Source organism: Hyperoodon ampullatus, assembly GCF_949752795.1.
Source record: "Hyperoodon ampullatus genome assembly, chromosome: 11".
NCBI classification, from domain to species: domain Eukaryota; kingdom Metazoa; phylum Chordata; class Mammalia; order Artiodactyla; family Ziphiidae; genus Hyperoodon; species Hyperoodon ampullatus.
In genome coordinates, this window is record NC_136924.1 from 29,490,482 (window position 1) to 29,503,138 (window position 12,657).

Genomic DNA, 12,657 nt, shown 5'->3' on the forward strand with positions numbered 1-12,657 from the left:
GAGCCTTTGCTGGAGCAGCACGAAGGTCACTGCTGCTTCTCCAAGAAAAAACCTTTGGGGGCTTTCTCTTTTAGCTTTCTTAGGCTGGGGGCAGAATGTTGTCCTTTAAATCTGTGATTGTATTCTTCTAGAGGAAGGGAGTCATAATGAGGTTCAGTGCAACCCACCTGGTACTTAGCGAATGCCTGTCCTGGGTCTAGCACTGTGTTAGACGCTGAGCAAAGAGCAGTGAATAAGATGGACACTGCCCTTGCCACGTGGAGCTTAGAGCTAATGGCAAATCAGAAGTTGAACAAGTAGTTTCCAAATGGTTGCGTTTTACCAAAGAGGACATACTATGTGATGCAGTGCCAGGAAGAGGGGGATTGAGGAAGCCTGAAGGCAGATGGCCTGGCACACGGGTGTCATCCTTGCTCCTTCCAGACAGCTGGGAAGTAAGTCCCTGAACACAATGAGCTGGACCAAAGGTCGGTTTGAATAAGACTAGGGGCAACTGTGTGCTGCACCCTCCTTTCCTTACCACCAATTGACAAGTCTGCAGATTCTTGCTGTAGGGGGTTACCATCACATCCATGATGTAGATGCTGGCTGGGGATGCCTGGCTTACCTTAAATTAAAAAGTACACATTGGGACTTGAGCATGATGATTAGAATGAGTCTTAAGTGGTGCTGTGGTAAGAGCATGCGGTTGGGATGCCTGACAGACCTTGATTCAAACCCTGGCTCTGACTTCCGGGGAAGATGGCGGAAGAGTAAGACGCGGAGATCACCTTCCTCCCCACAAACACCAGAAATACAGCTACACGTGGAACAACTCCTACAGAACACCTACTGAACGCTGGCAGAAGACCTTAGACCTCCCAAAAGGCAAGAAACTCCCCACGTACCTGGGTAGGGCAAAGCGGAGAGATTCCCGCACAGAGGATCGGTGCCGACCGGCACTCACCAGCCCGAGAGGCTCGTCTGCTCGCCTGCTGGGGCAGGCGGCGCTGGAAGCTGAGGCTCGGGCTTCGGTCAGAGCACAGGGAGAGGACTGAGGCTGGCGGCGAGAACTCAGCCTGAAGGGGGCTCATGCGCCACAGCTAGCCGGGAGGGAGTCTGGGAAAACTCTGGAGCAGCCGAAGAGGCAAGAGACTTTTTCTTCCCTCTTGGTTTCCTGGTGCGCGAGGAGAGGGGATTAAGAGCGCTGCTTAAAGGAGCTCCAGAGACGGGCGCGAGCCGGGCTAAAAGCGCGGACCCCAGAGACGGACGTGGGACGCTGGGACTGCTGCTGCCGCCGCCACCAAGAGGCCTGTGTGCGAGCGCAGGTCACTGTCCACACCGCCCTTCTGGGAGCCTGTGCAGCCCGCCACTGCCGGGGTCCCGGGATCCAGGGACGGCTTCCCTGGGAGAACGCACGGCGCGCCTCGGGCTGGTGCAACGTCACGCCGGCCTCTGCCGCTGCAGGCTCGCCCCGCACTCCGTGCCCCTCCCTCCCCCCGCCGGCCTGAGTGAGCCAGAGTCCCTGAAGCGGCTGCTCCTTTAACCCTGGCCTGTCTGAGTGAAGAACAGACGCCCTCCGGCGACCTACACGCAGAGGCGGGGCCAAATCCAAAGCTGAGACCCGGGAGCTGTGAGAGCAAAGAAGAGAAAGGGAAATCTCTCGCAGCAGCCTCAGAAGCAGCGGATTAAAGCTCCACAATCAACTTGATGTACCCTGCATCTGTGGAATACATGAATAGACAACAAATCATCCCAAATTGAGGAGCCAGGAGTCAGTGCTGTGCCGCTGAGGTGGGAGAGCCAACTTCAGGACACTGGTCCACAAGAGACCTCCCAGCTCCACATAATATCAAACGGCGAAAATCTTCCAGAGATCTCCATCTCAACACCAACACCCAGCTTCACTCAACGACCAGCAAGCTACAGTGCTGGACACCCTATGCCAAACAACTAGCAAGACAGGAACACAACCCCACCCATTAGCAGAGAGGCTGCCTAAAATCATAAAAAGTCCACAGACACCACAAAACACACCACCAGACGTGCACCTGCCCACCAGAAAGACAAGATCCAGCCTCATCCACCAGAACACAGGCACTAGTCCTCTCCACCAGGAAGCCTACACAACCCACTAAACCAACCTTAGCCACTGGGGACAGACACCAAAAACAACGGGATCTACGAACCTGCAGCCTGCAAAAAGGAGACCCCAAACACAGTAACATAAGCAAAATGAGAAGACAGAAAAACACACAGCAGGAGAAGGAGCAAGATAAAAACCCACCAGACCTAACAAATGAAGAGGTACTAGGCAGTCTATCTGAAAAAGAATTCAGAATAATGATAGTAAAGATGATCCAAGATTCTATTTCCAAGATCCAAAATCTTGGAAATAGAATAGACAAAATGCAAGAAACAGTTAACAAGGACCTAGAAGAACTAAAGATGAATCAAGCATCGATTAAAAACACAATAAATGAAATGAAAAATACTCTAGATGGGATCAGTAGCAGAATAACTGAGGCAGAAGAACGGATAAGTGAGGTGGAAGATAAAATAGTGGCAATAACTGCTGCAGAGCAAAATAAAGAAAAAAGAATGAAAAGAACAGAGGACAGTCTCAGAGACCTCTGGGACAACATTAAATGCACCAACATGTGAATTATAGGGGTTCCAGAAGAAGAGAAAAAGAAAGGGACTGAGAAAATATTTGAAGAGATTATAGTTGAAAACTTCCCTAATATGGGAAAGGAAATAGTTAATCAAGTCCAGGAGGCACAGAGAGTCCCATACAGAATAAATCCAAGGAGAAATATGCCAAGACACATATTAATCAAACTGTCAAAAATTAAACACAAACAAATCATATTAAAAGCAGCAAGGGAAAAACAACAAATAACACACAAGGGAATCCCCATCAGGATAACAGCTGATCTCTCAGCAGAAACTCTACAAGCCAGAAGGGAGTGGCAGGACATAATTAAAGTGATGAAGGAGAAAAACCTGCAACCAAGATTACTCTACCCAGCAAGGATCTCATTCAGATTTGATGGAGAAATTAAAACGTTTACAGACAAGAAAAAGCTGAGAGAGTTCAGCAGCACCAAACCGGCTTTACAACAAATGCTAAAGGAACTTCTCTAGGCAAGAAACACAGCAGAAGGAAGAGACCTACAATAACGAACCCAAAACAATTAAGAATATGGGAATAGGAACATACATATCAATAATTACATTAAATGTAAATGGACTAAATGCTCCCACCAAAAGACACAGATTGGCTGAATGAATACAAAGACAAGACCCATATATATGCTGTCTACAAGAGACCCACTTCAGACCTAGAGACACATACAGACTGAAAGTAAGGGGATGGAAAAAGATATTCCATGCAAATGGAAACCAAAAGAAAGCTGGAGTAGCAATTCTCATATCAGACAAAATACACTTTAAAATAAAGACTATTAGAAGAGACAAAGAAGGACACTACATAATGATCAAGGGATCGATCCAAGAAGAAGATATAACAATTGTAAATATTTATGCACCCAACATAGGAGCACCTCAATACATAAGGCAAATACTAACAGCCACAAAAGGAGAAATCGACAGTAACACAATCATAGTAGGGGACTTTAACACCCCACTTTCACCAATGGACAGATCATCCAAAATGAAAATAAATAAGGAAACACAAGCTTTAAATGATACATTAAACAAGATGGACTTAATTGATATTTATAGGACATTCCATCCAAAAACAACAGAATACACATTTTTCTCAAGTGCTCATGGAACATTCTCCAGGATAGATCATATCTTGGGTCACAAATCAAGCCTTGGTAAATTTAAGAAAATTGAAATTGTATCAAGTATCTTTTCCGACCACAATGCTATGAGACTAGACATCAATTACAGGAAAATATCTGTAAAAAATACAAACACATGGAGGCTAAACAATACACTACTCAATAACGAAGTGATCACTGAAGAAATCAAAGAGGAAATTAAAAAATACCTAGAAACAAATGACAGTGGAGACACGATGACCCAAAACCTATGGGATGCAGCAAATGCAGTTCTAAGAGGGAAGTTTATAGCAATACAATCCCACCTTAAGAAACAGGAAACATCTCGAATAAACAACCTAACCTTGCACCTAAAGCAATTAGAGAAAGAAGAACAAAAACATCCCAAAGTTAGCAGAAGGAAAGAAATCATAAAAATCAGATCAGAAATAAATGAAAAAGAAATGAAGGAAATGATAGCAAAGATCATTAAAACTAAAAGCTGGTTCTTTGAGAAGATAAACAAAATTGATAAACCATTAGCCAGACTCATCAAGAAAAAAAGGGAGAAGACTCAAATCTATAGAATTAGAAATGAAAAAGGAGAAGTAACAACTGACACTGCAGAAATACAAAAGATCATGAGAGATTACTATAAGCAACTCTATGCCAATAAAATGGACAACCTGGAAGAAATGGACAAATTCTTAGAAATGCACAACCTGCCAAGACTGAATCAGGAAGAAATAGAAAATATGAACAGACCAATCACAAGCACTGAAATTGAAACTGTGATAAAAAATCTTCCAACAAACAAAAGCCCAGGACCAGATGGCTTCACAGGCGAATTCTATCAAGCATTTAGAGAAGAGCTAACACCTATCCTTCTCAAACTCTTCCAAAATATAGCAGAGGGAGGAACACTCCCAAACTCATTCTACGAGGCCACCATCACCTTGATACCAAAACCTGGCAAGGATGTCGCAAAGAAAGAAAACTACAGGCCAATATCACTGATGAACATAGATGCAAAAATCCTCAACAAAATACTAGCAAACAGAATCCAACAGCACATTAAAAGGATCATACACCATGATCAAGTGGGGTTTATTCCAGGAATGCAAGGATTCTTCAATATACGCAAATCAATCAACGTGATACACCATATTAACAAATTGAAGGAGAAAAACCATATGATCATCTCAATAGATGCAGAGAAAGCTTTCAACAAAATTCAACACCCATTTATGATAAAAACCCTGCAGAGGGCTTCCCTGGTGGCGCAGTGGTTGAGAGTCTGCCTGCCGATGCAGGCGACACGGGTTCGTGCCCCGGTCCGGGAAGATCCCACATGCCTCAGAGCGGCTGGGCCCGTGAGCCATGGCCGCTGAGCCTGCGCGTCCAGAGCCTGTGCTCAGCAACCGGAGAGGCCACAACAGTGAGAGGCCCGCGTACCGCAAAAAAAAAAAAAAAAAAAAAAAAAAAAAAAAAACCTGCAGAAAGTAGACATAGAGGGAACTTTCCTCAACATAATAAAGGCCATATATGACAAACCCACAGCCAACATCGTCCTCAATGGTGAAAAACTGAAACCATTTCCACTAAGATCAGGAACAAGACAAGGTTGCCCACTCTCACCACTCTTATTCAACATAGTTTTGGAAGTTTTAGCCACAGCAATCAGAGAAGAAAAGGAAATAAAAGGAATCCAAATCCGAAAAGAGGAAGTAAAACTGTCACTGTTTGCAGATGACATGATACTATACATAGAGAATCCTAAAGATGCTACCAGAAAACTACTAGAGCTAATCAATGAATTTGGTAAAGTAGCAGGATACAAAATTAATGCAGAGAAATCTCTGGCATTCCTATATACTAATGATCAAAAGTCTGAAAGTGAAATCAAGGAAACACTCCCATTTACCATTGCAACAAAAAGAATAAAATATCTAGGAATAAACCTACCTAAGGAGACAAAAGACCTGTATGCAGAAAATTATAAGACACTGATGAAAGAAATTAAAGATGATAGAAATAGATGGAGAGATGTACCATGTTCTTGGATTGGAAGAATCAACATTGTGAAAATGACTCTACTACCCAAAGCAACCTACAGATTCAATGCAATCCCTATCAAACTAACACTGGCATTTTTCACAGAACTAGAACAAAAAATTTCACAATTTGTATGGAAACACAAAAGACCCCGAATAGCCACAGCAATCTTGAGAACGAAAAATGGAGCTGGAGGAATCAGGCTCCCTGACTTCGGACTATACTACAAAGCTACAGTAATCAAGACAGTATGGTACTGGCACAAAAACAGAAAGATAGATCAATGGAACAGGATAGAAAGCTCAGAGATAAACCCACGCACATATGGTCACCTTATCTTTGATAAAGGAGGCAGGAATGTACAGTGGAGAAAGGACAGTCTCTTCAATAAGTGGTGCTGGGAAGACTGGACAGGGACATATAAAAGTATGAGATCAGGGCTTCCCTGGTGGCGCAGTGGTTGAGAGTCCGCCTGCCGATGCAGGGGACGCGGGTTCGTGCCCCGGTCTGGGAGGATCCCACATGCCGCGGAGCGGCTGGGCCCGTGAGCCATGGCCGCTGAGCCTGTGCTCCGGAGCCTGTGCTCCGCAAGGGGAGAGGCCACAACAGTGAGAGGCCCGCCTACCGCAAAAAAAAAAAAAAAAAAAAAAAAAAGTATGAGATCAGATCACTCCCTAACACCATACACAAAAATAAGCTCAAAATGGATTAAAGACCTAAATGTAAGGCCAGTCACTATCAAACTCTTAGAGGAAAACATAGGCAGAACACTCTATGACATAAATCACAGCGAGATCCTTTTTGACCCACCTCCTAGAGAAATGGAAATAAAGACAAAAATAAACACATGGGACCTAATGAAACTTAAAAGCTTTTGCACAGCACAGGAAGCCATAAACAAGATGAAAAGACAACCCTCAGAATGGGAGAAAATATTTGCAAATGAAGCAACTGACAAAGGATTAATCTCCAAAATTTATAAGCAGTTCATGCAGCTCAATAACAAAAAAACAAACAACCCAATCCAAAAATGGGCAGAAGACCTAAATAGACATTTTTCCACAGAAGATATACAGACTGCCAACAAACACATGAAAGGATGCTCAACATCATTAATCATTAGAGAAATGCAAATCAAAACTACAATGAGATATCATCTCACACCAGTCAGAATGGCCATCATCAAAAAATCTAGAAACAATAAATGCTGGAGAGGGTGTGGAAAAAAGGGAACACTGTTGCACTGCTTGTGGGAATGTGAATTGGTACAGCCACTATGGAGAACGGTATGGAGGTTCCTTAAAAAACTACAAATAGAACTACCATATGACCCAGCAATCCCACTACTGGGCATATACCCTGAGAAAACCATAATTGAAACAGAGTCATGTACCAAAATGTTCATAGCAGCCCTATTTACAATAGCCCGGAGATGGAAACAACCTAAGTGTCCATCATCGGATGAATGGATAAAGAAGATGTGGCACATATATACAATGGAATATTACTCAGCCATGAAAAGAAATGAAATTGAGCTATTTGTAATGAGGTGGGTGGACCTAGAGTCTGTCATACAGAGTGAAGTAAGTCAGAAAGAGAAAGACAAATACTGTATGCTGACACATATATATGGAATTTAAGGAAAAAAGATGTCATGAAGAACATAGGGGTAAGACAGGAATAAAGACGCAGACCTACTAGAGAATGGACTTGAGGATATGGGGAGGGGGAAGGGTAAGCTGTGACAAAGCGAAAGAGAGACATGGACATATATACAGTACAAAGCGTAAGGTAGATAGATTGTGGGAAGCAGCCGCATAGCACAGGGAGATCAGCTCGGTGCTTTGTGACCGCCTGGAGGGGTGGGATAGGGAGGGTGGGAGGGAGACGCAAAAGGGAGGGGATATGGGAACATATGTATATGTATAACTGATTAAATTTGTTATAAAGCAGAAAAAAAATTAAATAAAAAAAAACAAACCTGGCTCTGGTGCACTGTGACCTTGGCTTCCAAATCTTTAAAATGTGGATAATGCAAAAGGATTAAATGGGACAGTGTGTGCCACATACATGGTACACAGCGTAGAGCTAGTGTAGAGAAGAGGTTGGGAGGCAAGCACTTGAGTCAGGCTGTGTTTGAAACTTGCCTCTGCCATTAACTAGCTGTGAAAGTCACTCATCTCTGTGTGCTTCTTTTGCCTCATTTGTCAAAAGGCTGGGTAGGGGGGTAATAATAGTACCTACCTCCGTGGGCCGTTCATCCTTTCAACAAACATTTGAGCAACTACTATGTACTAGGCACTGTTCTAGGTCCTGGCCTCATGACATTCACATTCTAGGGGTAGCCTAAGGTCAGAGTGTGTCCGTAGAAAACATTTTAGGAGAGTGCCTGGCATATGCGGCAAGCACTCAGTAAATGTTGGCAGTTAGCACTTTCATTGCCACCTCGATCATTATCATCACGGATTGAAGCACAGTGGCTCAGACGCACAGACAGTGCCGTGAAGAGTGAAGGAACACCAGAGAGAAAGTCAGAGACTGGGTTCCAGTTCCTGCTCTGCCACCAACTCACCCTCTGACTCTGAGGGGGTCATCTGATCTCTAAGACATAGCTTCCTCACCTATAAAATGAGACAGATCAACTAAATGGGTTTTTTAAAGTCCTTTCTCATTCTAAAGTATATGTTTTCGGGTCCTGGAAGCTGACCTCTTGCAGCAGTTATCAATTAAGTAAAATAGAGCAGATTGGCCAGTCCTGGAAAATGGGACAACAAAAGCTGCTCAGACAAATGAAAACTGTAGGAACATGTGAATCCTGAATTGTGGTTTGATTTACTGAGCTTCACATACAAAAACACAAAGAAATGTAATAAGAAGAGATGTTTTGGATTGGAGGCTACCACAGCAATGCTTCTACTTTCTGCAGTGCTTCACTGATTACAGAGTCCTTCTATAGTCAATTATTTGACCTGTACCTGAAGACAGGTTGTAAAGTGATATGATGATCCTCCTTTGACCAATATGGAAACTTGAGGGCACAGTGATTGTTTCCTTTACACAAATGTTTATTAAGCATCTGCTACATGTCAAGCACTGAGAGGCTGGTTAGGCTGCTTGTCCAATATGGTTGTGGTTCAGAAACATTTGAATGGTCAAATGTGCCTTACCACGGGGCAGAGAGCAAGAGGGCAGCAGTGCATCTCCCCTGTAATGCAAGCAAGTGCGTACTGAATAAGAGCTATATCATAGGTAATGTGCCAGCTAATAAAGCTATCAGGCAAAGAAGTATCAGGGGGACACACCCATGCACACCCCTGACTATAACAGTGTTCTTAGTGATATAGTGAAGGTAGAATGCAAATAGTAAAGTGCTGTGAAAGTACAGAGGGAGAGTGATCAGTTCTGCCGGCAAGGGGCATGGGAGGGTAAATAGGATTTCATCGGAGGATCATTTCAGCTGTTTCATGACAGACTAAACAGTCTAAGCAGAGGGAACTGCCTGAGAAAAGCAGGAATGGCAAGTAACCCGGGGTGGCCAGGGCTTAAAGTGTACACAGGCATGGAAGGTGAGCCTGGAAAGGTAAGTTGGGGTGTATTCTCTAAATCCTTGAATGCCCTGCTAGGACTTTGGAGTTTTTTATTTTATTCAGTTGTATTCCTTTGCTCTTTTAACACCTGTGTGTGTTTAAACACAACTGCATGGTGTGTGGGGTCTCCTCTGTTTGACAGTGTATCAGGAGTTCGACCATCTCCTGGAGGAGCAGTCTCCCATTGAGTCCTACATCGAGTGGCTGGACACCATGGTGGACCGGTGTGTTGTGAAGGTTGGTAAGCTGAAGCGGAAGGTGCAGGCCCGGGTATGGCAGCCCATCACTCGCCTTGATGGCTCCTGGGTCCCACAGTGAGCTAGCTGAGTGTTTCCTCGGCAGCCTTGGAGCCCTAGGGATACAAGGAGAGGCCTGGGCCTCCCTCAGGCAGGGGGGAGGGGTACGTCACGAGGCAGGACTCTTGAGTCTCCCTCCCCTGGTTCAACCAGGTCAGCGTCTCTCTTAGCGGTTGTACGTGTTGAGTCTCGACATAAGATTTCATTTCTTAAAGTGTATTTTTGCTGTTAAAAATAAAAAGTCTATAACATTGAACTTAGAGACCCGAAGCCTTCCTGTCATTTTAATAAGAGACAGTAATAAATGAAGGTCAAATTAACCACTCATACAGCCGTTCACTGTCTTGTAGGTGGCTGCCAAGAAGCAAGGGTCCCTGAAGAAGGTGGCCCAGCAGTTCCTCTTGATGTGGTCCTGTTTTGGCACAAGGGTGATCCGGGACATGACCTTGCACAGTGCCCCCAGCTTCGGTAAGGCCACCCCAGCCCTCCCCACATCCAAACACATCTTCTCTGGGCTCCAAGATGTACCAAGTCCATCTCTCCAGAGTCAGGCGTGGTCTTGCTGTCTCTGAGACCACAAGGATGTCACCCGGAAACATTCTCTGTTCTGGGGGGACACGATATTGGTAGGACTTTCAGGGAGAAAGATGGCACTGCATGCTAAAGGAGAAGTATACATATCTGAAAATGAGAGGCTTGCACACAGATAACATTATTTGAGTTTAAAGAGGAGTAAATAGCAGTGACTGTGCTCCCCTTTTTCTGGAAGTCCCCAGTCATGGCTGCTTCCACCGGTCTATTTTGCCAGATTTCATAGTGTGGATTTGCCAAGACTGGGCACATGAAGAAGCCTCTGAGTCCAAAATTTGCAAATGGCTTGATTGACAGGCCAGTGGTGGGTAAAGTTTTCTTTGATAACGTGCCCCAGTGTGATCCCCAGTAAAGGACTTTTGCATTCATTTTCCCTTTTGTTTTGCTGACCCCTTGGGTTTTCACCACCTCCAGGAGACATCCGTACCCCAAGTCCTTGTCTCCTGTTTTCCAGTGTAACGGGACTTGAAATCTCTGACCGGAGGTGCTTACAGTAGTCACTGCGGGCAGGAGCCTAATCACCGACTTGGGGTGAATGCCATTTTTCACTGGAAAGAATGGCATACGCATTGAGTCCAGGTCATCATTAGCAAAGTGAGGTGGAACTTTAAGGCATTATCCAGACATTTGAAATCTCAAAACACTTTGGCCTCAGTTTTCTAGGCATTTCGGCAAAGGGCTATTGGTGAATTTTCTGGGTAATTGCTTCGGTTCTCTGTTTTACTTTGCAAGTAGAGATGTGGTTTTGCTTCTCATTATCTCCAATTAAGCCAATCAGCTCTGGGTTTTGCTCTGGGTTTAATTTGACACTTTTCCATCTAGCTTTTTATGGTCTTGTCACTATTTCCCAGTTGTGCTATACAATGCAGTGAATATGTGGTGAAACAAAGAAGGCACTATTTTTTCTAAACAGCTCTGTCCGTGAAAGACTGTGTTTACCCAATTGGAGAAGCGTTTTGTTGTGGATTTCTTTAATCTCAGCATTGGGAAGTTCTCTGAACCTGCCTGCACCATGGCTACAGATGGAAATTCTCTTTGAGCTGTATATGGAAATGCTCTGGTGACTGCTACCTGGGCAGTGCCATCAGGCATGGCATTTTGATGACTTCCAGTTCAGCATAGTTAGTGTTAGCACATGTTACCTCTGGCTCTGGGAAAATCATTTGTGCATAACTGCTTTCAGTTAAGCTGATGGGTGAAAAATATTCGAGATTTTTTTCATTGCTTCAGAATCAAAGAAGAACGATACCACACAAATAAGTATATATACATCTACAAAGCAAGCACCCTTTCCTTGTTTTATATCTTATTCTTCAATTTGCTGATTCTTATACTGACTGTATATTATCAAACACCCTTCATTAGACAGGGAAAGTAGTCTATGTTGTAATAGTCTTTGAAATCCATTTGTGTGTACTAAGTTAACAGTCAATGTTATGGACAGTAGAACAATTAGAATAGGTTGAATTTATTACTAAGAAATATTATTCCTTAAAATGTGTTTATTTCTTTTTGAACCACACACATTCTAGGATACACTGGAAACTCAGACAAATGGCAAACATGGTCACAAATCTTTTAGAAAAGGAAAGAAAAAAGATATTAACCCAATTTCACTTTTACAGTATTTTTCAACCCTGAACAGATGGAAATAATACCTGTCTCCAAGTCCATTTAGCAAACTATCTGAAATGGTCCTGCTCATCCGACTCATTGTTGAGTTTTACAGCTTGGGGTGACAGGCAAGTTGAAAGAATTTGCGGCAGACAAAAGCCCAGCTCCCCCTTTCTGCCTGTATATGTCAAAGACACAGTTGGTGGTTGTGTTTGGGTCATGTGTTCCCTGTATAAAAACAGCTAATTAGGAAAAAGAGCCCTCTGTTCCCTGGCCCCTCCCCCAACCACAGGGGCCAGCTCTATATATCTTATAACTCCCACACGATCCTGGTAGCTGTGAATGGTGCGGGGTTTGTATGTCCGAGTAGCAGGCTGACCGTCACAATGATCGTGTGGAATATCACAATGATCCCGTGGGGGGACTCTATCACCTCTTCGCAGAACAGCCTCTTTCAAAGGTAGTTGACTCCTTTCTTCTCCTTAATTCCTTTTCACTCTTTTCTCCCTAATTCCTTTTCACTGAAAGAGCCTATGCGGTGAACTAAAGTAGCCAGACTTTCTTTCTCTGCTGCAAGCAGCACTTCCTAGCAAAATTAGTCAGCAAAGGTAGGGTAGCAGGCAATGAACTTTTCATCCTAATGGGGCTGAGGAAATTAGAGGTTCTATTTTAAAAAAGCAACAACATCGTATTTTCAGTTGACTGCTCTGACTTTAGTTCGTAGGATACCTGGATCCCAAGTCA

General features: G+C 43.8%; 1 protein-coding gene across 2 annotated transcripts in view; it reads left to right on the plus strand.

The window, feature by feature from the left end:
- The window catches only part of RFX4 (regulatory factor X4), a gene marked incomplete at both ends in the record, with an annotated part of 170,671 nt that overhangs the window by 126,571 nt on the left and 31,443 nt on the right, over positions 1 to 12,657 (plus strand). For both annotated transcript variants that reach the window (XM_079714121.1, XM_079714122.1), the window contains 2 exons: positions 9,555 to 9,649; positions 10,059 to 10,176. In XM_079714121.1, coding sequence (XP_079570247.1) covers positions 9,555 to 9,649; positions 10,059 to 10,176 — 213 coding nt within the window. The remainder of the gene's footprint in view (positions 1 to 9,554; positions 9,650 to 10,058; positions 10,177 to 12,657) is intronic.